Source organism: Triturus cristatus, chromosome 9 (genome assembly GCF_964204655.1).
Source record: "Triturus cristatus chromosome 9, aTriCri1.1, whole genome shotgun sequence".
Lineage (NCBI taxonomy): Eukaryota > Metazoa > Chordata > Amphibia > Caudata > Salamandridae > Triturus > Triturus cristatus.
Genome location: NC_140592.1, coordinates 236,183,325 through 236,209,722, shown reverse-complemented (window position 1 = coordinate 236,209,722; position 26,398 = coordinate 236,183,325). Strand labels below are relative to the sequence as shown.

General features: G+C 46.0%; 1 protein-coding gene across 1 annotated transcript in view; it reads right to left on the bottom strand.

Moving 5' to 3' along the window:
- The window catches only part of NUP210 (nucleoporin 210), a 451,814-nt gene that overhangs the window by 274,626 nt on the left and 150,790 nt on the right, over window positions 1–26,398 (bottom strand). Inside the window, exons 12-14 of the mRNA XM_085624815.1 lie at window positions 13,945–14,100; window positions 11,386–11,584; window positions 813–958 (exon numbers count right to left, since the gene is read on the bottom strand). Of these exons, the coding sequence (XP_085480941.1) occupies window positions 813–958; window positions 11,386–11,584; window positions 13,945–14,100 (501 nt within the window). The remainder of the gene's footprint in view (window positions 1–812; window positions 959–11,385; window positions 11,585–13,944; window positions 14,101–26,398) is intronic.

Here is a 26,398-nt window from a genome sequence, read left to right as displayed (position 1 = left end):
AGGGGCTACTCGCAGTAGCATATCACCCACTTTCAGGATTAAAGGTCAATTTGGTTGTACACAAGTATGACATCACAGCAAATTATAGGAGCGGTCATATTCTTGTAGTCTATGACTCCAGAGTCTGGTAGCTGCGCATGAAATGCATCACTCATTAAATATGCACTCAACATAACGCAACAGCCAATGGTTTATCCTCATTCCAATTTTCAAAACTCTGAATACTGCACTGTCCCTCACAACAAAAATGTCACCATTTTTTAACTAACAAGATAAATCTGAGGAAAATCACTGTCTGTAATGCATTTGTGCCCCAAATACTAGCTCCTGTTGTGGAGCAAACACCCACTTAAATCCCTACTGGAAAACTCAAAATTAAGAAATGAGCAATGTAGGCAAAGGTTCAGTTTTACGGAACCGGAAATCAATGTTATTGAGAATTGAACAGAAGTATCTAAGAAAATTGGCATGATTGTCCACCGCCTTTATACATAAAAAAAGAAAATCACCATATAGTTTGAAACATTATCTGAATTCTAATATTAACATTAGCAAAAAGTAAACCTAATGCAAGTGATAATGCTTTCCCCAAGGTTTTACTTGGGACACTCTCCTGCAGATACAAAATGATGCTCGAGTGTGTAAAATGGCCACTGTGCCTCAAACTAAAACTACGATCTATAAGTGAGCCACCATATTTGCCACACACTTATGAATTTCAAATTTCAATCTGTCCATTTCTAACACCATTTAAAACCTCTTTAGTACACACATATAGTAGAATCCACAACTAAAATGTATTCAAAGCTTACCTTTAATGGCAGATATGCAGCTATTGTCAATTTGGCATTCAGACGAATATGACCATGTGTGTAGCTAACAAGGACCGTGGTATAGCCATGCGCCACTGCCTTAACAGTGACACCACTGCAGAAATCAGGCCCCGGCTTTAGTCTCCCTGTTGAAACAATAAAATATATATTTTTTAGAAGACAAAACAGTATGTATCTCTTCAACGAGTTGTTAGCCTTAAACATATTGACTGGCACCTTGATAAATAAGTGTGTTTCATCTATTAAAAAGTACAATAATGTGTTGGCGACACATTGCTTCTAGTTAGCCCACAAGTAAAATTGTTAGCTGCTACATTTTAAACAGAATGATAAATGACACATACAACGGCCAGTTTGCCCAGTGAATGCCTGAAAAGCAAATGAAAAATGTCTATCAAGAAATCTGCATTGAACATTTGATTTACTGTTCTTCAATAATTTACCAGAAGGAAAAAGATAAAACCACTGCATCAGAGAAGCCATAAAAAAATTATTTGGCATTACACCCGCATGGAAGATCTAAAAGTGTCACATACACTCCCTGGCAGCACTACAGGAACATGACTGCATGAACAGAACGAACATTTTCAAAGCCAGCAAGCCTGGCCATGGCTGAATACTTTATATTTGTACCTTTTACTTGCAGTAAAAGAAAAATTAAAAAAAGAAAACAAGCAGTAGGTCTGGAGTTTGCTGCCAGAATTTTGGCATTGTCAATGATTGTTTTCTTTTATCATGGTTTGGCAAATCTTTATTGCTGACAAAGCTGCCAGGCCCTCGTCAATCTATTGTACACACTGAACTTCGTAGTTTGTAACACACACTATGAACTCAATCGTTCTGTGAGCTGTGCAAGCTTTACAGCCCTTAACCGTCCTTTCAGATGACATCATAGGCCAGAGCACTCTGTACATCAAGGAAAGTTAGCGATCTGCTTCCCCCCAATCAGAGGTCTTGGCTTCTCCGGGTAAGCGGTGCCAGCCATAGCATGCAGCGCAGTTGCACACAGGTCTAAACAAGCATGCTGGGACAATCTAAATCCGTAAAAACACAATACATCCGACTCAGTTACACACACACTTATCTTGATTTTTTAATTAGCCTGTGAAAAATCATTTTGTGATGGTGTATAATTGTACTTTCCAACCTACTAACCATTGCACATTTTAAGATTGGAGTTTGCCGGCCTATGGTGCCTTATTTGCGTTGAAGGTTACTATACTATCAGTTCTTTATAATCCAGCTCTCATTAATCCAATTCAGTTAATAAAATCTATCTAATATATACAAAGCTGCAAACGTGACTTTTATTTAAGAAATTTGAAAACTGCGATAATTTAATGAAAGCTTATACTTTCAGATTAATCAGGTTTAAGAGTAAAACAATATCAGGAGAGTTAATGAAGCAGGAATACCAGGTGTTGGCATTTTCTCAATTTAATAGCAAGCTAAAAATTAAGTCAGCAAGGTGCGAACACTAATATTCCTAAATGCATTAGTTAGCAGGTGACTACTGTCTTGCAAAAAATGTACTGCAGAAACACTCTTAACACGGTCTTTTTCATGAAATCTTGGCTACACATTCCACTTGTATTTAAAAGCTGTAAATAGAAAGCATTACATGCATTTACAGTAAACTATCAACTAGAACATTGTAAGACAAAACAAGGAAAAACATGTATGTTAGAATGTTAAAAATGAAAAATGGAGATAGTCTAATCACGTAAGAAATCTCGTCACAAAATAGTACTTATTAGATTGCAATTTCAAGCATTTATTGTTCACAAAACGTTAGTTTATCAATTGCACGAGTTACTTCTTGTGTAACGATATATCTGTAAGAGACATTAGTTAGTGATAGATTCATTATCTTGGAATATCCCCAGGACTCAGACTGGATCCGGGAGGTTTTGCTAGCAGTACCCCTGCGCGTCAGTAGGCGGCGTCCTGCGGCTCCGCGTCCGTCGCTGGCGTCGTAAGCACCGAGATGACATCACGGAGACTACTTAGGCGCCACCCATGTGCGCGGACGTCAGTTCTGTACATGACTTTCCGCGCCAGGAACACAGAGCCATGCAAGAAACTGACCACTGGTGCCATGAAACTAGGGCCCTGAAAGGGGATGACCTTAACCCTAGAAATCTGTTCGCAGAACGGGGCGGATGGGTGGGGCGGTAAGGAATCTATCACTAACTAATGTCTCTTACAGATATATCGTTACACAAGTAGTAACTTGTGCATCTGAAAGAGACACGTTAGTGATAAGATTCCCTACCTTAGAATAGATACCCCAGCAATACCAACCCCGGTGAAGTGTCTGCAAACAGATCACACCAGAAAGTCAAGGAGAACAGAATGGCCAAAGAAGCAGTCTCTCCGGACTGGACTGTCAAGGCAGTAATGCTTGGTAAACGTGTGCAGCGAGGCCCACATAGCTGCCTCACAAATGTCCTGCAAGGGAACGCCATGTCCCAAGGCAGTAGTAGCTGCAGTTGCCCTGGTCGAATGGGCACGCAGCCCCACAGGAGGCTCCTTCTTAGCCAAGGAGTAACATGCTTTGATGCACAGAATGACCCAGCGCAAGATGGTTAGTTTGTGCACAGCCCAACCTTTTTTGACGCCCACGTAGCCAACAAAGAGCTGGTCATCCACCCGGAACTGCTGCGTATGCTTCAGATAGAATGCGAGCGCACGTTTTGGGTCCAGACGGTGGAGCCTCTCCTCCTCCCTTGAAGGATGCGGAGGCAGAAAGAAGGTGGGCAAAGTGATGGGTCTGCCCGATGTAGAAGGGCGTGACAACCTTTAGCAAGAAAGAAGGACGGGTCCTTAAAAACTACCTTGTCCAGATGAACAGAAAGGTAAGGAGGCTTGGAAGAAAGAGCCTGGAGCTCACTCACTCTTCTGGCAGAGGTGATAGCTACCAGGAAAGCTGTCTTAAAAAGAGAAGGCTGATCTGGAAGCCATAAAAAGGCGGAGATGGCCGAAAGATAACCCTTGATAGTGCCCAGAGCAGAGCCCTGCTGGGCCAAGGACAGGAGGAACAGAAAGACTTCGGAAAGAGGGGCAGAAAGGGGATCCACAGCCTTAGCTGTGCACCATGGCACAAATTTGTTCCACCTGCAGGTGTAAACTGTTTTAGTGGAGGGACACCTGGCTGACAGAATGACATCACAGACTTCGGGAGGAAGATCGAAAGCGGTCAACAGTCGCCGCTCAATCTTCACGCATGGAGGTGGAGGCTGGACAGGTTTGGGTGGACGACCGTCCCCTGCTGCTGTGACAGAAGATCCTCCCGAAGAGGCAGTCGGATGGCGGGGATCGATAGTCATGCTGAGTAGCTCGTGATACCAGTATCTTCGTGCCCAATCCGGAGCCACAAGGATGACTTGGGCCCGGTCGCGCCGAATCTTCTTCAGCACTCTGGGCAGGAGTGGTATAGGTGGGAAGGCTTACAACAGACCGCAGCTCCACTCGTGACGAAAAGTGTTGCCAAGCGAGTGCCGCCTTGGAAATTCCAACGCGCAGAACTGATGACATTGCACGTTCTCTTCGGTGGCGAATAGATCGAACCAAGGCTCTCCCCACTGCTGAAAGAGACCTTGCGCCACGTCAGAGTTCACACGCCACTCGTGATCCATCAAGCACCGGCGGCTGAGTTCGTCCGCCCTGGCGTTCAGAGAACCTGCCAGGTGTTGAACCACCAAGGTAATGCTTTGACGTTCCAGCCATGTCCAGAGGCGCAGAGCCTCCTGACATAGGGTCCAGTACCTCACCCCGCCCCGTTTGTTGCAATACCACATGGCGGTGGTGTTGTCCGTGAACACCTGCACCACACTTCCCCGAACAGAGGGAAGGAATGCTTTCAGTGCAAGTCGGATCGCCCAAACCTCCAAAAGGTTGATATGGAGCCGGGACTCCGCCGGAGACCAGAGTCCTCTGATCTCCGCCTTACCCAAATGGCCTCCCCATCCCAGGAGGGACGCATCCATCACCACTGTGTGCTCCGGCTGGGGAAGGGAGAGGGATCTGCCACTGACCCAATCGCGATTTGTGAGCCACCACTGCAATTGTCGTGCAGTGCCCGAGATCTGGACATGATCGGACAGGTTGCCCTGATGCTGTGCACACTGGAACTTTAGGTCCCACTGCAGAGCCCGCATAGATGCAGGAGGCCATCAGGCCCAGAAGCCAGAGGGTCATCCTGACTGAAACCCGGGACAGAGGCTGAAAGATCGGAATCATAACCTGATATCTCGGACTCGTTGCTCGGGAGGATAAACCCGAAACAGCGTCGAATCCAGAACCGCTCCAATGAAGGGAAGCTTCTGAGAAAGACTCAGGTGCGACTTCGGCACGTTGATGGAGAACCCCAGCAAATGCAGGTTGGCCGTAGTCTGAAGGTGGTTGACAACTGCCTGGGGCGAGCCCGCCTTCAACAACCCATTGTCGAGGTAGGGGAAGACTGACACCCCCGACCTGCACAGATGAGCTGCGACCACTACCATCACCTTCATGAACACCCGAGGGGCACTGATTAGGCCGAATGAGAGCACAGCAAACTGAAAATGCTCCTGGCCTACCGTGAACCGCAGGTAATGCCGGTGGGCCGGCAGGACGGGGATGTGAAAATATGCGTCCTGCAAGTCCAACGCTACCATCCAGTCTCCAGGGTCGAGGGCAGCCAAGACCTGAGCCAGAGTCAGCATTTTGAGCTTCTCCTTCCGGAGGAAGCGGTTGACGTCCTGGAGGTGCAAGATGGGATGCAGACCCCCTTTGTCCTTCTTGGGGACTAGAAAGTAGTGGGAATAACAAACACTCCCTACTTCTGGCCCAGGAACGCACGCAATGGCCCCCTTGGCCAAGAGGGCCACATCTTCCTGCTGGAGAGTCGCCAAGTGTTACCCCGACATGCGGTGGTACCGAGGTGGCATGGCTGGAGGGGTGGACTGAAAGGGAAGGGAGCAACCCTTGCGGATGATCTGCAACACCCACTTGTCCGATGCGATAGCTGGCCAGTGGGGGAGGTGATGGCGAATCCTGCCGCCCACTGGCGTGGGGTGCTCCACAAAGCTTGGATTAGGAAGGTTTTGAGGTAGAAGCAGCAGGGGGCGGAGGTAGACTGTCCCCCACGCTGATTCCCAGAGCCGCCCCTGCGGAAGCCGCGGCCGCACTGAGGCTGGTTCTGCACAGGCTTGCTGAAGGAACGTGCCTGGGCGCCCCTGCCTTGGCCACGAAAGGAACGAAAACCAGGAGCAGCCAGGCTCTTTGTGGAAAGACCCAAGGACTTGGCCGTGGCCCGCGAGTCTTTAAAACGCTCCAGTGCACTGTCGGCCTTATCGCCAAACAGGCGAGTGCCATCGAAGGGCATGTCCATGAGCAAGCTCTGGACATCGGGCGAGAACCCAGTAGACCGCAACCAGGCATGGCGACGCAGCACCACAGTCATAGAAATCGCCCTGCCCAACAAGTCAGCGGTGTCCAAACCACACCGAATGGCGAACTTAGCCGCATCCTTACCCTCAGCAACCGCCTGGGAAAGCACAGCATGGACCTCCTCAGGACACTGTGGTAACACCTGAGCAACCGTATCCCACACGGCATGAGAATAGCGGCCCAATAAGCAGGCGGTGTTCACCAACCGCAGCCCCAAGCTGGCCGAAGAGAACAACCGCTTACCGAACTGTTCCAGCTTCTAAGAGTCCTTATCTGGCGGATCCGTGAGAAAGGCACTCTGCGACGTCGAGGCTTGGATGACCAGACTCTCAGGTATGAGATGAGTGGTCAGAAACACAGGGTCACCAGGCACCGGGCGGTGACGCCTGGCGACATTCTTATCCACAAGGGCCCCCGTGGCCGGCCGCGACCAAGTGCCCAACAGGATGTCTGTGAGGGCGTCGTTGAAGGGAAACAGTGGCTCCGACGAAGTAAACGCCTCAGTCAGGAGATTAGTTTTGAGGGCCACCGTAGGAAGATCGAGGTTGAGGACCTCAGCAGCCCGACGGAGCACCATCGTATAGGAAGCACCCTCCTCCATGGTAGGCGGGGGACAGGCAGACCCCGGGTCAGAAGAGACATCGAGGTCGCCGGCGTCCTCCAGATCGTCCACCCAGTCCTGCTCGGAGTCACACTGACTGGCAAGAGGGTCCTCAGACCCCTCCCAGTCATACTCCCCCTCCGTTGAAGGAGGAAGTGGCCGCGGCGGTAGAGCCGGAGCCGGGGAAGGGACATACGCTGTCTCCCAATGCAGATCCCAGGCAGGAACGATCAGGTCCTGGAACCGGGGCAAGGGCGGAACCAACAGCACCCACTACAGTGCCGGAGGCGGAGCCGAGGGCGGCGCTAGGGCCGGAGCTGGCAGCACTGGACCTCGTGGCGCCGGGGCCGGAGCCAACGGTGTAGGATCCTGTGGCGCCGAAGCTGGATCCGCCGGCGGCACCGATGGCCCTACAGGATCTGGACACAGGACCGCGGGAGCCCGTGGCCTAAACAGGCGGTCCATGACGGCAAGAAATTCTTGCACCTGTTTGGGAGTCGGCAATGGACCCGGGTAAGGCGGGTAGGCCGCAGGACTCCCAGGCTCCAAAGGAGCCGCAGGGGCAGAACCCATGTCCCCCTCGTCCGCATCAGAGGACTGACGGGGGGACGTCAGAGAGCGAACACACTTCTTTGACTTTTTTTTTTAATGTCATCGCTTACCAGAATCCGAGGGCGAAGACTTGGAGCCTGAGGAGCGACGACTACGGCCCCGCGAGAGGTCCTGGGAACGGTCCCTGGACCTGGAACGGCGCTGGGACGAGTGCCGGACCTCCAGTAGTTTCCGGCGCCGCTCCCTCAAGGCCTTCAGGGCCATGGCCCGACAGGACCGGAAGTCGTGGTCGGTCTCCAGGCAGTATAGGCAAACATCGTGGGGGTCTGCCACCGACATATTGCGACGGCAGGCCCCACGGGACTTAAATCCAGGCATCCCTATGTGCACCAGGAGAATAAAGGGGAGACAAAAGTCTCAAAAGAGTAGTCAAAAAGTGACTAAGGTACGTGCTCTATCCGGATCTGTGCTTGCTGGCGCGGAAAAAGAAAGAACTGACGTCAGCGCACATGGGTGGCGCCTGAGTAGTCTCCGTGACATCTCTGCGCTTATGCCAGCGACGGACGCGGAGCCGCAGGACGCCACCTACCGATGCGCAGGTGTACTGCTAGCAAAACTTTCCGGATCCAGTCTGACGCCTGGAGATATATTATAAGGTAAGGAATCTATCACGAACGTGTCTCTTTCAGATAAATTAATTTTATCACACACCCTAGAGCAGTATAAACTCTTGAGGAATATGAAACAATGGAACTAAGAAAACCTTTAATTTTGGTCTGGCGCAGCAATTCAAATTAGGGTTACAAATGTGTACTCCCTTTTCAAATCCTCACATCGAGGATTTTGTGCTTGTTTAACAGTTTTATTAATAATATTAATTAAATACTTTGGTGCAAGATATTTTCAGACAAAGAATGGTAGGAAGACCGCTGAATTACGAGGAGCTCTAAAAGGTTTTTGGTCATTGATTTTAGAAGTCTTTTCACTACATTTCACACAGAGTCTCAACCTTGTATATCAATAGTCATGAAGTCGTATAATTTGTGGGACCTAAAACACTGCCTACCGTCATTGCCTAGAGGGGAAAGGCAGTGGAAGACACTCAAATTTTACGTAAGGACTTATTTAATTATTAGTCTTGGCAATTTCTACATTGACTGTGTGCTATGCCTTTTTTAGAATCTTAACATTCTACATTATCTAGGTTTGCACCAAATAGGTCTGACCTTCAATCACATAACTCCACAACAGAACAATACAAACCCAAACTCCTCAATATAATGGAAAATAGCTCTAAAAAAACGCATTTTCATGACCAGAATGTACAACATCAATAGATAGATAGATTCAAGATTAATGAGGAGGTAATCCAATGGGAATTATTAGGACTTGAAAGCCGAAGTGTCAGTGAGTAGGATTTCTCTTTGGAAATAGTCAATAAAGTTTTTACGAATAACGTAACAGAAAGTAGTGACACTTATCTTCTTAATACACATTTGTCAGATATGATAGTTTGCTGAGATGTTAAGTGCCAACTTACAATAATTGCTATAATTAAAGTTTACAACAGCATACATTTTCCACAATGTAACTGGTGAAACTATTTGTTATTGTAGAATATGAAAAAACTCAAAGACGAAATGAGAAACGTGTTGGAATATTTTTTGGATCCCCGTGTTTCTCAAAGCCTCCTGTATAGCTTAGTACAATACAAAAAACTTGGAGCCAAGTCTGTGAAAAATACTTTATACCACTTCCCAAATCTATATGACATCCCAAATTTGATTTTAAATGTGTAACGTATCCTATAGAATCATGTGCCCTCAGGATTCTTTTCAAACACATTCTTGCTACTTATCAAATACAACACACGATTGGGGAATCCCCTTCAACCTGAAATACTAGAGAACCATATCATAGCAGCATTCTTCCACATTTTGAAAGAAGGACCATGAAACTTCCGTTAAACAACTGTCACCTTTTACCCCAAGTGTATAATGTGCCTCTTTGCTATTTCGTGAGAATATCAACGATGACAAAAGATTCCCAAAACTTGAAAGGGTCATTAGTCTGAGCACTTAAGATCTTAGTCATGCTCACTCACAAGGCAAAAGGGGGGGGGGGAGGGGTGTCGTCCAGTCTGGGACGAACAGATGCAGAGTTGGTCCTGCTGCTTTACCCAAGTTGGGAAAATTGCTACACAAGCCTACAGCACTAATGCAAGAGCAGAAAGTATCACAGCTATAAGGCTCCTCAATACTAGCAGAGGGAAGGCCAGAGGGAAAAGAAGCCAGGAGTGTCAACAGAACTCCAATATGGCATATTGACACTTGTTAGAGTTGATCTGCACTTCCCTGTAGGGGAGTGTAGTATCTCTTGTGTCTTCTGTCCCCACTCCCTGTACCTCTGAGCAGAAGGAATGCGGAGAGCTAACGATTTAATAGAATGTTGGTGTGTAGTAGTGAGTGCAAGCTAAGGGAAAGGGTCAGTTGGATGGAGGATGGAGCACTGACAGGACCGGTGGCTTCCTCAATCACTGTGTAGGTATTCCTGTGCTGTTAATGAGGATTATCGGGGAGGTGAAAGAGGCGTATGAAGGCGACTGTGGTTTTAGAGTCTCATTCCCAGAGCAGAAAATGTAAAGCAATTTTGCCTGCCTCCAAAACCTGTTGACAAGGTTGGTGGTGTGTTTTCGATCCTGTCCTGGTCAATAGGCTGGACCTGTCTGTTAACTTTACTAAGTCTTATGTTTTAGTTGCGGGACCCCGGGGGCTCCGGACGAAAAAGTTTAAAAGCTGGTCACCATACTCTCGCAAAGGTCCTGGCTTTTCCATACCTGGAAATGTTATTTGATGATCAGTTACACTGGAGAGCCCTCTTAGAGGGTAAGCGGAGTCCAAAGGCATCTCAAAAGATTTATATGGTAGTGAAATCGGGGGGGTATGTCTCCTGTTACAGATGGCTGAAAATAAGTTTCTGAGCCGGATCCTGCGAGTCCCCCAAGGTACCCCAGCTTAGTCTGTGCATGAAGAGTTAGGGGTTGATCATTTGGTGGATCAAGTGGCAATTAAACCTTTATTGTGCTTGTTAAAGATATGGACATGTAAGAATAATGGTTTAAACCGCCTGAGGCTATCTGACTGTTTGGCCTTGGATTATAGTAACAAAATACCATGGATACGATTTGTGAAGGAGTATTTTCATTCAATAGAGAGGCCATACATTTTATTTTGTACACAACACTTTAAGCTCCGGGGATGTCATTATCACAAAAGACTTGCACCGTAAATTTCCTATTGCGCAACATGAAAATATTGAGCTTGGTGAACCCTCAATGAGGGCTTATGTAATGTTAAAGCAGAAAGATAAGGTTCCATAACCAGAACAGACTTTAACTAGCACTCATGATAGATTTCTAATCACACGTTTTAGATTTAATTACCTTCATTATCTTTTAGCATCCCCGACTGGAGTTTTCTTTAAACCAAAGAGGACACTGTGGTTGCGATGTTAGATTTCCACAGGACACCCTCCACTTTGTATTATTGTGCAAATTGTATTAATTGCCAAGAAAATGATTTCTTCAACCCCTTTTTAAAAGCTTGAAGTTTAGGAAGGCTAAAGTGCCTTCCTAAACTGATGTTGCCAAACCCTTATACCCTATGTGCAATGATACGTTTTTTGCGGGCCGCTTACAGATCTAGGCTCTCTAAAATTGATTGACCTCCATGTGGTCTGCACTCCCAAGGTTATTTTTAGCATGATTGTGTGTTAAGTTTATAACCCTCTGAGTTTTACTAACTTGATTTATTTTTAAATCTGTTGATGTTTTAGTAGTATGAAATGTTTTTATAAAATGCTTTGTACCCCTCTTTTTATTGTACAATTGTATGACTGTATCTTATATGGACGCTTTTGAATCCGAATTAAGAATGAATTATTATTAAATCAAAGATTCCTCCTCACCTGGTAATTGTTGAAAAACACCTGGACTTTCTACTTCAACAGCTAAATCAAAATGTGAGCAGTCACTCAATGTAACCATTTCACTTTCTTTCCCATTCATCAGGCCATTAATCCGCAGAGGCAACTCTAATTTCTGGCCCACACGAGCTTCTACCTGACATGGAATGAACTCCATGCCACTGGGTTCAATGACATACACCTTGAAGACAAAAGAGACAATTCAGTACAATAATAGGTTGGTCAATGTAACGATGTATACATCAAGCATAGTAAAACAAAAGGAAAAACTTTATCCCAACTATCTTGTTATCCTCAAATGGCTGCTCTTTTCATTTTACTGCAAACCGGTAATGAATTAAGTGCAATTTTTATATAAATGAATATATTATTTGTTCTTGGCACAGATTTAGAAAACCTAATTTTCCAAAATCATTCTTCTGTTTTTAGAGCATCTATATATTTGTAATCCCCTGACTTGCACAAAGACCATTTTAAAACAGTGTTAAAGTGGATTGAAAACCATATTTGCCCAAGCAATAGCACTGATTCCTCAAAGGGTTTAATGCCAACAATTTGTTTGTCCTACTCCCTTTCCCAAATAACTAGAAAAAAATTGGCAAGCATGCTGCTTTCATCTGAAAAACGCTGCTTCATGTCCATCAAGTCTAATATGCACTGCGTTGTAAGATATTCAACAAGGTGCCATAAATATATTCTATAAAAACATTATTTTCGTGATCATCAACGTATTATGCACATGGTAAAATAGAAAATGGCATAGTGAAAAAGGGTATTTGTAAGCTTTGTTCGAAATCCAAATCAGAGCAGTGGCTAGATATCAATTTTCACTTGAAGAAACGGTCTCATTATGCCATTACTTAAACAGAACCACTGTCCCTTTTGTGATGTCAGTTATTCTACTGTGATATTTTTTAGGGTTGGCACACCTGTTTGTAATATTCCACTGGGTAGGTGAGTTGCAATAGGTAACTCTCTTGCACACTAATGTACAGACCCTTTGATGCATCATCCCGACTCCTATAATGTGCTTTCATTGCAATATATCAGAGACTAGCAGACAACCCAAAAGTACAATGAATCATCACACATTAAATGATTTAACTGATAGATGCATTGTGTAAGAAAATCTTTTTTGTTGTTGATTCAGTGCTGCAGGTCTTCTTAATGTTTCACTCACAGCTCAAAATGCAAGCCATACCGAATGGCTTTGCAAAGTTTGTTGAATTTCCTGTGATGCATCTCTATTGGCCAATATCTTTCCCACAGAGATGCACCTAGAAAAAGGCAAAAGAGGAAATGGACTTATCTTAAAGGTCAGCTAGCCCTTCAATGTTAAGGGTGACGCGATCATCAATTGAAGCTTTATGAGATATTCAACCCTGTAATGGGCAGTATGCAGGGAGTGTAGAGACATCCCTGCAGTTTTCTGAATTCTCATTAGTTCTCTGTAAGGCTTGTGCCCTATGAAGGTAACAAGCTCCTTTTGCAACGATTCACGACTGACACAGACCGGAAATGCTTATTGATTTGTATAGGTTTGTCACATAGGGTGGAGGAACCTTTAATTGCTTTGGAGAGGGATGGGCGGGTGTCTTCGGAAAGTGGTACAGCTTTACTTGCTCAATGACATTCAATTTAGGGCCACAAACTCTGCATAGTCACCACTTTAAGACTAATGTATTGACGCAGAAAATAGGACGTGCCACAAGAGTACAGTCAGACCTGCGTATTAGCTCAAGTAAAGAACTTATTAGGCCTTTAAGGGCACAAGTGCATGACGCCAGGAGTCCACAAAGCAAGACTTTAGAGGAGCATGATCAGCATCGTGTAGGATGCAAAAGAAAATAAGAACATTAATTGCATGACAAATGGAGAACCGCTGTAACCGACTACATCTACTGTAGATGAACAAATGTAAGTGCAGCATGCTGCAGAACAGACTGTGGATTTGTCGAGGTGTGGAAAAAGACCTGAGGTTTGAAGCCTCATTGCCTGCCATAAGATATTTTTACTCAGACACACTAAAGATGGTCATGCTGTCTTGATTCTCTGCTCCATGCCCATCACATACATATTCATGCTATAAAAAAAGCCATCTCCTTTCCTTGCCAACCAAGCTTGTGCGTAGGCTACTGTACTCACAATGATCTTGGAATTTCATTCTTTTATTTCGCATCAGAACGGTTGTTACACATTTAATGTGCCTTGGAACGATTTCCTACTAGAAGAACTTTAAACTTCATCAGGCAAATTTAAACGAAATCCAAAATAAAATTTCTTAAATTAAATGTATGCCCAGAAGCAATTTATAAAGGGTATTGATAATACAGAATTTCAATTGCAAGTAATGGCACTGTTATTTTTCTAGCAATGCTAGAACTGTACAGAACAAATTGAAAGGAAATATATTCTAAATGAATGCTTCTAAAAAGCAAAAACAAATTATATTTCCAATACTAATCTATTTCATGGATTATTTTAAACAAATGCTCATCACTTTCCAGCAAGGACAGTTCAACAACAGATGGTCACACTCACCTTCATTTCTCCGTAATGTAGAGGATTTTGAACATCATGAGCCTGTATGACACTTAACCCAACATCATTCCCAGTAGTCATAACACCTTTCACAGTAACTGTAGCCACTGCTTGATTAGCCGATGACCAACTAAAGTTCCCACTTCCACCGTGGGCCTAAAGGATAAAAACAACAATTGATAAAACCCCAAGGCTTACAATGCATGAATATAAAAAGTAACAAAGCAGCGAAGACGCCTTTAATTGAGGAATAAAATCTGTCCATGGCGCCAGTTCCATTGCTTAACGCATAGGTTTGGGTATGTTATCAGTAACTTCTATTACGCACAAGAAAATCTGGTAAAAGGTCATTATTTCCCACATTAAAAAGCAGAAACAATTTCCTCAATATTGCAACAAAAGCTTTTCATGTCATCAATGTATTACTAAATATACAATTGCTAATTTTTGGGAATCACAGGTGTTCTGTTAATACTCGGAGAAAATTGACCAGAAATGGAAAAGCCAATATGCCTAGACTTAGATAACTAGCAAGAAAGTTCATTTTTTTTATTTATGTTTTATTGCAAGCAGATTCCACAAGAAAAGAAAAAAATGCTAGTCCCAACCTGGAAGTCTTCAATATAAATTTGAAACTTAAAAATCAAATAACAATCAAATGTTGCTTCAACAGACAGTAACAGGTTCTTCCTAGAACGTATACCTCTAAAAAGTATATGGGTTTGCAAAGTAGAACTAAAATGGGGCAGGACACCAAACAAAAACCAGTGTTACATTTTGGTATATTATCATTCTTTCTGGTATCATGGCATTCCCTAATGATTGTGCTCATACATTTTAGTCTGAAGTAAAAGAGAGGCTTTGAGCGGGCAAGGGTGGAAGGGGAAAGTAGAGAGAATGAAAGGGAGGATCAAGAGAGAAAACAGGAAGGGGAGAAGTAGGTCAAGTGGGAAATTGGACCACAAAGTGTAAATAAATTAAAAGAAAGGCAAAGAAGAGAGGAAGAAAGCAAATATAGAACATGCCATGGAGGTCAGAGAGAAGGGAATAAAAGCTGAAAAGTCACAGGCAGATAAGAAATATAGAAAAGGAGTAAGACGAGAATGAAGAGGAAATAAAAGCTGAAAAGAAGAAAAAAGATAGAAAACGCAAAAAAAAGAAGGCAGACCTAAAGGGAATGCCAAAGAGGAGAAAGGGAATGCAAGAGAGATGAGCTATGGCAAAGCCTAGATGACTGGCCTTGACAGTTTGAGGAAATATTTGTATTTTCCTGCAAGAACCGGTCTCCAAAATAAAGAGAAGGAACAAAAATGCATGCCACCTAAACATCCTATGATTGCAGTATAAACGCAAATTTAAAAAAATGGCAAATACTTTTGATATAATTGTACAGGTACTTTATAGCAGGCAGTTCTGCCTACAGCACAAATATAAACAGTTTAGTTTAATGCACATCACAGAAAAAAAACGTTTCTTATTGGTGGAATGAAGGTATGATTGCCTTTGAATTAAGGTTATATATAAAGACACAGATTAGACCCAAGGACGCCAAAAAATCCTAAAACGATAGAGAATGGACATGAAAAAAGCTTTAACAAAGAAAGTGTTGTCCCACCAGCACTGGCACTGAAGATCACTTCTGTTTTTTTTAATCAGAAATGCACGTCATCAAGCAAAATACCATTATTCTCTGTGCAAGAGAGCCCAGAGATGAAGTGGGTTGGCCACTGGCGCATGCTGTGGTGGGTCGATGCAAAATTAATTTGAATGGCAGACCAATGGATGAAGAGGGTTGACACAAAGCCCATCTTTGCACGTGCATTTATTTTTGTAGTACATTAGGCTGATAAGAGCAAAAAAGCTAGCTTCAGGCCAGGTACAAAATAGGTATTAGGCAAAATATTACTGTGACCCAGATGAACGGTGGCATATAGTAATCTCAATCTCTATATTATGTCTCTTTGATGGGTTTGCCTACCACCCTTGTCTGATTGGGAACTCCATAGTTATGCAAGTCTCCTTGAAAAGAAATTATTAATTTTTTGACAATAACTCTTCTCTGTGAAACGGTGGGACCAGAGAAGCAAAGCTGATGTAGCATCCATGTTTTATAAATCTAGCCTGTGAGCGGTGGAAAGGTAGGAATAGACCTGGCGTGTGAACTCCGCTCCGTTTGCAGAGTTCTTCGCACTTCGCGCCCCGCAGAGTTTTTAAATTTTCTTCCTCATTCGCGCTCACCAATGAGCGAGCGCGGACAATCTAACACAAGACCGCTTTCCAGCAAGATTTACCAAAGCGGGCAGTCACGGATGGTTGCTACCGCTCGTGTTGAGAAACCTTCTGCTCACGTTGAGGAAGCTGCCGCTCAAGTAGAACTTCTAGAGCAGCAGAAAGAAGCAGCGCCCTCTTGCGCTGTGCATGATGCAGTTAGCGCTGATTTTACACTGTGGGACAAACACCCAGCACTAAAAATCAGTGAGAACGGCGCAAGGTAACGTACTCTGCCGCTCGCGGAGCTCCGCATAGCTTGGCAGAGTGGTTTTGTCACTGCGGAGTTCCTTGGAATTCCCCGAACTCCACCTAGGTAGGAGGTGCCTCCGTAAAGGCATGCCTTCTTACAGAAAGAGGATTTTATCTTCTATATTGCAGTTCCCAACTGTTATTATGATAACAGAAGATGGTATTAAAAGATCAATCACTTTTCTACATTTGGCACGTTATCTTATAATTCACTAGTCGTCATACTAAGAAAGACTAAGAAAAACACACATGGTTTCCATTTATAACCCCGGGTGCCAACTACATAACTAAGGAAAGTAAACCCAAAATGACAGTAAAACCAAAAACTTCAACTTTGAAAAACAGGTAAGCATACTGTGTGCCATTCAGATGGAAAGCAGAACACATTTTTCAATCAGAAATTACCTAGGTATTGGCATTGCGACCCCAATTTCTGAAAGACCGGGGTTTGCAATGCCACCAGATCTAGAACATTGTGAATAGCAAGCAGGTAGCCCCACACACAACTGTGTGCTCCTTACGATATCCTTGGACTACATTTGCAGAATATGAGCTTTCAAATATTGTATTTGCAGCCTAGACTTTGAAACTTGGTACAACTGTACCAATATGGCGCTGTAGGAAGTTTTTTTTAAATCAGTTCATTTCAGCAAGTTGACAGACTAATTCTAGTAAGGCATATCATTTTCATACACATTAAAAGTGCTCATTCCATTGTACGAAGGAATCCTTAATGGAACACTTTGACTGAACCCATCTTGGAAATTGTAAAATATCGTTTTTTTTAAAGCATTAAAGTGTCTGGCAGACACCACCTCTGAAATATGAGGCAATTACTTTTACTGAAAATGATTTTGTCAGTGCCTGCAGTTGTAGCCTTGGCAATCTATGTAATACAATTTGTGTTGCACATGACTGTCCCTAGTTCGATCTAAAAGCATGTCTGAATATAAGGCAGTTTAGCAAGACTTTAAACTAAATGTATTACGTGCACAAGAACATGAAGTTCCCCCGACATGCATATTATTTTTAGAAAATTACAGCACACACACTTGAAAACTCCCCCTTTTTAGGTCTCGCCTGACCCAGCGCATGCGCTGGTCTGGCGAGACTTATTGAGAGGGCTCCAAAAAGTGCTACCAGGCCAGCCTAGAGCTACAGTGCATGTGCGCGGGCGCGCGCGCCACTTTTACCGCGATTACTTTCACTTTCGCGGCCTCGCCTGACCCAGCGCATGCGCTGGTCTGGCGAGACTTATTGAGAGGGCTCCAAAAAGTGCTACCAGGCCAGCCCAGAGCTACAGTGCATGTGCGCGGGCGCCACTTTTACCGCGATTACTTTCACTTTTGCGGCCGTATGGCAGCTTTGATGTTTGATCGCGATCACTTTCACTTTTGCTTGGCATAGCCAATAGCCCTCCTCTGTGTGGCCCACGCGAACCCGTGAGAAGGCGCAGGAGCTATATGCAACCCAGCAAGTAGGAACAGGGGCTTTGCTGTGCAGGTGTGGGAGCTGAAGACTAAAGTGTGTGAGAGACCTCTGTCACAGCGGCGCATCCGCACCGCTGCGTGCCTCCAGCAGTTGGATACTCCTGCCACCAAGGGCACAGCACATGCGGGACACCTGACGCTCAACGATCCATCCCCCTGAAGGCCACAGGAAGGTGGGGAAGACATCCCCAAGAGGGAAAGCTCTTGAGGAAATCTGACAAGGACACGGCCCCACAGCAGGACACCCGCTGGGAGCACGCAACACGGACACAGGTGGCCCCATGGTCCTCCTAGCATCTATAACCTTGCCACCCGCCCGGGTGGTGGTCCCAGATGGTGCGGGACAAAGATCCAAAATCACAGAGGCAGGGGAAGATGGCCAAATGACGGACCCCCCCTGCCTCCACATCCACAGACGCACCGGATAATAACGTCATCCTTCAGGCACTCCAGTCTTCCAGAGAGGATTTGGAAGGTAAAATTGACTAAATCAAAATAGATATTAACCTCCTCCGTCAAGATCTGCGGAATGTCTCCGAAAAAGTCACACAAGCCAAGCATCGCATATCGGAGGTTGAAGACACCACGCACACGCTCCGAGGAGAGGTCACAGCCTTAACAGCGGCCTTGAAGGACGTGCTCTGGAGGGTCGACGATGCTGAAAATCAAGCCAGGAGAAACAATCTCTGCTTTCTCGGCTTTCCGGAGGCCATTGAGGGGTCAGACGCTGGTGCCTACCTGCGTAAATGGCTACTGGACTCACTCCCTGATGCACGCTTTTCACCATGCTTTGTAATCAAAAGAGCACACAGAATACCGGGGACTCAGCCTCCACCGTGAGCCCCACCAAGTCCGCTGATCGCGAGGTTTCTTAATTATCAGGAGACCTCATCCTCCAAGAGATCAGGAAAAAGGGGGAAAAACAAGACTAAAATAATGGTGTTTCCGGACTACTCACAAGAGGTGCAAAAGCAACGCAAAACATTTGATTCGGTGAAAGAAACTACGGCAGTTGCAAATCACGTACATGCTCCTCTTCCCCGCTAAACTCAGTCATTTATCAGGCCTAGACACTGTTCTTCAATACTCCAGAAGAGGCCTGGCACTTGTTACAGGAGCGCCCTCTGATAAGAGCAGCGGGGAGCCCAGCGCAACTCCCAGGAAAAGCCCCGCCGGTGCGGAGTAACAGATCAAGATCACAATGTCTTAAATGGAGGAGCATCGCGACTGCCCCGAGTGCGCAACTTTGGGTGACGCCGTATCGGAGCAGGAGGGTTGCAGGGTCGGCACCATGGGCCTCGGACTCTGAAAGCACGCACCGCAAGGATAGACCCAGTGTGAAACCGCAGACAAAGAAATCCGCTCTGCAGCACTCAGCGGACTGTACTGATCAGAACATTACAACGGACTCGGAGGAGGATCACCCCTTGTTGTAGAACATTAATCTCCTTGAAAATCTGGGAGATGCAGGCACCGAGAATGACACAGACACTCTGACCCGGCAAGCAGAAACAAGAAGAATGATGAGCAGGACCAGGCCCCTAGAGCCACAAGGACAGTAAGCCGACAGAGAAACTCGCACACCACCCAGTGTGTTCAGCTTCCCCTGGTGTATTTGATTTTCATTTGTCCCTTTCCCTTGCACTCCCACCCCCTTGTTGTTTTGCTCTCCCCTCCCTTTCCCCCCCTTTTTTTTCTTCTGTCCTCACCTTTTTTGTTCCAGGTTGGACTTTTTGAACTGTTCACGCTTGGGTAGAGTCTCCCTCACCTCTTAGACAGCCTTAGATATCAGTAGCCCGAAATCTTGGCCCTCAGATAACCTAGTAAAGGCCAGCAGACCTGAGCAAGGGGGGGGCTGGAGAGGCAGGGAGACTCTTGAGGAGGCAAGTTTGGGGGGCGACAGACCTCTCCAACCCGAACACAACAAAGTTGGTTATGTTGACCCCAGGGGCAGTCGGTTGGATAGTGGGGGAGTGTGGGGGGTTGGGGTGGAGGGGGGGTCGTGGCTGGGGTTCTTATTCAGTTACTTGGCAAAATAGCAGGAACATACATTCTATTAGATTGCAGAGACAGAGGGACCGGGGAAGCGGCCACAGCAGGGGGAAGGGCACAACACAACACCATGATGATGACACCTAGTAAGGGCACATATTCGGTCCTCTCATGGAACGTAAACGGGATGGGGAATAAGGTCAAGAGAGGACTGGTGTCGGCGTATTTCAAAAGACTAAAGCCAGATGTCATCTTTCTGAAAGAGACGCATCTAAAAGGGCACGCACTGTGGGTTCCTAGGTCGTGGGGCATACAGGACACTAGCCCACGACGGGATCTCCACCGGGAGGAGAGTGGGGGCCATCCTAATCAGAAAAAGTCCACCATTCAGAACCGAGCGCACTTGGATAGACCCCAATGGTACATATGTTGCCGTTAAGGGTGTGAGGGACAGACGAAATATCACCTTCATTAGTGTATATGCACCCCCAAGGTTACAAAGACAAACACTGGAGAAGCTCGCAGCGGTCCTTCTGGAAGCGGGCTCTGACACCCACATTATTGGAGGAGACTTCAATGATGTAATGGACCCCACACTGGACCGTACGACTATCCCGTCGGGCAGCCCCAAAGAGTCAACGCTTAAATGGTTTGCAGACACACTGACACTTATTGACATATGGCGCAGGCAACACTCCCAGACCAAAGCCTATTCCTTTTATTCAGGTGACCACAAAGCCTTCAAGATTAGACTATATACTAGCCCAGGCTAGAATTTGGGGAGATTCAAAATATTGAATACCTGGCGAGAGGTCTTTCGGACCATTCACCTCTGTGGCTCACAGTGGGTGCCCGTACACAACACCCAGCCGGGGAATTGAAGCTCAACCCATGGGAACTGAGGGACCCTCAGGTTGCCAAAGAAATCAGAGTGGACACGGAACTATACTTTCGTGAAAATGTGGGGTCAGTAGACTCCGCCATCATGCTATGGGAGGCATATAAACCCGTCCTGCGGGATAGAGCCCAGAACATTATAGCTTATAGAAAGCGGAAAGAAGGTGAAGAGATTGCGGGGCTTGAATCCCGGCTCCTACAGATCGAAACACAGGCCCCCCCAGGCGACGACCCGTCCCCGTTGCAAAGACTACAAATTCTTGGACGGGAATACTTTGCGCTGGCCAAGAAGGATGCGCTGCATGCGATACAAGCCATGCATCGGTGTCTGTAAGATGCGGGGACAAAACGGGTAGATTGCTTGCATGGCTTAGCAAAAAGGAGCTAGATAGTAGGTGGGTCACTCAGATACAGACAGAGGACGGCCAGACCCATACAACTCATGTTGACTTAGCCAACACCTTCACCGGGTACTATGAGACCTTCTACGCACAACGTTCTCTGGCAGAGTCTGCACAAATACAGGCATATCTTCAGATGGTACGGTTCCCCAAGCTAGCAACCAGCGAGTTGCAGACACTGGACAAAAAGATCACGAACGAAGACATCATAGAAGCCATTGTCAGTTGAAAACTGGGAAGGTCCCGGGCCCTTATGGGCTCCCCCTGAATTTTTTTAGTAGAATGCGAGCTATTTAGTCCATACCTCCTCCAGCTATACCTAGAGACACAGTAGGTGGGCAGTCTCCCAGGGATTTGCGGACAGCCACAATTGTGGTAATTCCTAAAAAGGACAGACCACCACAGAATTGTGGGTCATACTGACCCATCTCCCTTATTAATATGGAGACCAAAATACTGCCCAGAATATTAGCCAACAGGCTTACTGCGGTAATAACCAGTCTCATCCACCAGGATCAGTCTGGCTTTATGCCAAGGAGGTCGATGAGACTTAACCTTAGGAGGTTACACAATTGGCTGGAGGTGGTAACTACAAGGACAGACCCATACCTCATCCTGTCCCTTGATGCTGAGAAAGCACTTGTCCGCTCTGGAGGAGTTTGGATTTGAACCGGCTTTCAGGAAATGGATTGCCATTCTCTATGAGAGACCCCTGGCAAGAACCATGGTTAATAGTGTGGTGTCATGGGAATTCTCAATAGGACGGGGTACTCAACAGGAATGTGCCTTGTCCCCTCTCCTCTTCGCTCTGGTTCTGGAACCCCTTGCATGTGTCATCCGAGCGCATCCGGGTGCAACGGGTTTCTGGGGGGGGTGGGGGCAGGCAAGGACTTTGACGAGCGGATCTCCCTGTATGCCGACGACATACTACTGTATGTTACAAACCCTGAAGTGACGCTCCCTAATATCATGGCTAGTTGTGTGAAGACTTCGCCGCACATGCGGGGTATAAAATTAATTGGGAGAGATCATGCCTTTATCCAGAGGGCCGGGGGGGGGGGGGGGGGGGGGGGGTACAACGATCACCCTAGCCAGCTTCAGATAGCCCCCAATGGCATAAAATATCTGGGGATTTATGTTATGATGGATACAGCAGTGGCTCTGGATCGCAATCTTTATAGGGTGCTCGGGGAGTTTCGCTCAGACGTAGAAAGGTGGAAATCCTTGCTGTCGACTTTGCTAGGCAGCGCGGCACTTTATAAAATTATAGTGCTCCCGAAATTCTTATATGTTCTGCAAAACACATATCAGTTGATACCAGATGAGGTGTTAACAAAAATCGACGACACATTGCGGACGTTCCTCTGGGACGGAAGACCTCCAAGGATAGCGCTGGCAACATTGCAATGCAACCAATATAATGGCAGCATTTCCCTGCCTGATCTTCGGGGATATTACTGGGCGGCCCATTTAATTGTTGGAAATGAATTGGAACATGTGGAGCGAGACCACCCTATGTATGCACTGGAACGCACTCAATTGACTGGGCTCCCGCGCACACACACTACCTCTACGGGGGGGAAAGGGGCTCCGCAAAGCTCCTAACAGCTACGCGGATTGTGATCGCGGCATGGAAGAAGGCGGAACGGCAGATGAAGTGGCATGACCGGGTGACCAGGGAAGCCCCACTTTGGGTGGGGAGCCAGCTTAAAGAAATTGCAAAGCTGAGATGTTTCAGGAAGTGGGACTTGCTGGGTATCTCACAACTTAAAGACATAATATATCGTAAAGAGCTGGTAACATTCTCCTATCTCCAGAAAGAGTATGATATCAGCCAGACGCAATACTATAAATACCTGCAGCTGGGGCATGCATGGCGGGCCCAACGCATAGACACCAGCGACATCTCTGAATACGCCCCATTAGAAGGACGACTCCTGATGGGTGAGATTGGGTAAAAGGCAGTCTCCTGGACATATAGAACCATAACTAACAACAAGCCAGATTCCCTGCAGAAGTTGAGGGCGAAATGGGAGGCGGACTTAGGTGAGATTGAGGACCTGGATTGAGAAATAGCGCTAATGCACCCCCGGGAGGAGGCCATCAAGTCCCGCCTTAGATTGATCCAATTCAAATACCTGCACAGAGCATATTAAGACAGAGCTCGACTGCACCGCATAGGGAGGGCAGAGGCGCCCAACTACCTGCGATGCAACATGACTGAAGGTACATTCTTCCACACAATATGGGAATGTCTGCAAATTCAGACGTACTGGGTAACCCTGTTGAAAGTGCTGGAAGCTATCTTAGAGGAGACGATCCCGCTGAATCCCCGGTTTGTTCTGTTGGGCATACACACAGAGATTGACCTCCCAATGCCAAAGTTAATACTGCTTCAACTAGGACTAGTGGTGGCTAAACGCGACCTGGCACGAGCATGGGGGGCTACACTGAGCCCATCACTGGATGAATGGAGAAGGGGAATGGACATGTATATGTTAGGAGAGAAAACGACATACATAGCACGGGGCTGTCCCAAAACGTTCTGGAAAATATGGAAGCCGTGGCTAAAGCATTATGGTCTCACGCTCACTGGCTCACAATGATCCCTCAGGGTGGGGTGATGGGTGGGTGGGGGAGGGGAGGGGCTCCTGTTACCCTCTATGAGGGAGGGGGCGGCCGAGCACTTTGCCAGGGCCGGTTTTGGTACCCAGTCCGGCCCTGCACCTTACCTTGCTTGCTTGCCATAAATGCAATTTATGCCCAACCCGGATTAATTTAGGGGGTTTCAGTTATAGAACCACACTTGCTGCACATACCAATGTGATATTTTATCTGATATTGAAATATTGACTTTTAGATTTTTTGCATCTATAATGATGACTAAACTCGAAATAGTTACCAAACTAATGACTGATTCGAATTAACTTAATAAATTCATTTAAATTCATTCTAAATCTTTGTAGATTTTTGTGATGCTCCTTTGGATTTCACTGTTCATCGTAATTGATGTGAATAATTGCTCCTCGTCCCCTCTCCTTGTTGACTAAAAAAGGTCAATACGACCAATGGTTGGGGTTATTTGAGGATTATTCCCGACGTTGGAGATAAAAAAAATCCCAGCTCCGGCAGATTCATGTACATGTGCCCCTCTACTTGATAGATTATGCAGGGCATCAACATTCTTACAGTCTCTTGTTGTAGATTATGCTTAAATCCATTAATTACATGCCGACAGTCCACAAATATAATCTATATACAAACCCATACCAGTACAAACAAATGAAACCTCCATAGCAGCACATATCCATACCGAGACTAAGGAACAGGACACGGCATTCGATGTAGTGCTCAAAACATCATCATCCAATGTTATTCCAAAGCAGCTACTAACCGGAGAGCAACAGAAATGTATCCAACCCCACTGAATGTCATCTAATTAAGGCTGAGGACTTAATCATAATTGAAAGTAAGGTTAAAAGTAATGACTGTCCTCTCATCTGTGCTACTGCCAGAGAAATTCACAATAAATTATCTAGTTATCCAACACACTTTAACCGAGTTACAATGCCATGTTTGTGCCTCTTAAAGTTCCAGCTGAATCAGCTGGATAAATAAACAAAATGATCACAGCTGAATGGAAGTCGAGCACTTTTGATGAAGCACACAACTTTTGCCCAATTAAAACATGTACTCCTGGCTTCCAACATGTGGGCAAAGCCAATGCCCCTCTCCTGGTCATTCTCACAATTGTCTGGTGACAACAGTGCTGTCAAGCCAGATAATAAAAAGACTTGATAAAAGTCTCCACTAATCTATTGCTCTGTTGAAAGCTCCATGTAAAGACTACAACCTTGATGGTGTTAATTTGGAGGATGGACACATTTTTAAGTAGCTCATTCAAAAAAGTAAAAACTTGCTCAATGATTTTCAACAGACGCGATGCCTAATTATATAGGGAGCACTATCCTGGGTCTGCACCAAGGCGCACCTTTATTGTGCGCATTCACTTGGTCCATACAAGAACAGTGCACCAGAATACTAAGAAATAGACAGACGGCTGCAATGAAATACAGACCAGCATACAAACAGCTGGTCCATGTGCCACTGCAGGCAGCAAACCTGGGTGAATTGTTGGTAGTTGCAGTGTGTGACTGCACTTAGCTCTGGGGGATGCATTGTGAGGGTAATTGGTCTCCGATGCCCAGGCAGCGCTTTCCAAAGAGTGCACTAACATGCTACTTCCTATGTGTCATATACACAGTCAGTGCGCTGCTGGATGACCTGTTTGCTCTTGCACCTGGGTTGGAAATAAAGCATGATTGTAGAGGTAAAAGGCATTCACACTCCCAGGAAAAACAGGGATTAATAACTAGAGATCACATCGATGGACCACAACATGCTGCCATGAGTGGCCAATTCTGCAATATAAAAGTGCCCTGGTGGCGCCAAAAAAACCCACTTGTTGCAACCATGTGTACATCACTAATACAACTCTAGGTATTTAACCCTTTCCGTGCTCATGACGGAACCACTCCGTCATGAGCCACGGGTGCGCTGTGCTCATGACGGAGTGGTTCCGTCATGCTGCGGCCATTGGCGGCCGCTACGCCCACGCGGCGCTAATTTCACGCCTGTGCGGGCGATTAGCGCAGTGGGCGGAGACGTGACGGAACCACTCCGTCATGAGCACAGCTCACCCGTGACGGAGTGGTTCCGTCACGAGCACAGCGGACCCGCAACTGCCCCCAAACCCCCCCAGCGCCGCGGCGGAATTCCTGCCGCAGCGAAGGGGTTAATGTCAAGTTCAGAAGAGGACAACAACAAAGTTCCTTCTGTCCTGAAATCCTCAGGCATAATAAAGCTCTTACTTTTTTTTTTAGAAACTATGCAGGGAAAGATTGAGGCAAAAAATGAAAACTGTTTCTAGTAGTCTTTCTCCGGTACCTACTGCAAACCAGAAATGAAATTGCAAAGAAAGGAAAACCACAGAGCAGCAAACAAGCAGGAAACCAGCGGTTGATATAAAAGGGCCAAGGTGAGAAGACGTTCTGAGCACATGGCGGAGGAAGGAAGAGGGTTTAAACAAAAAACTACCTGTCAATGAAGTACGAGAACTCCAAGAAAAAAGAGGCAGGGTTGGCCCAAAAACAA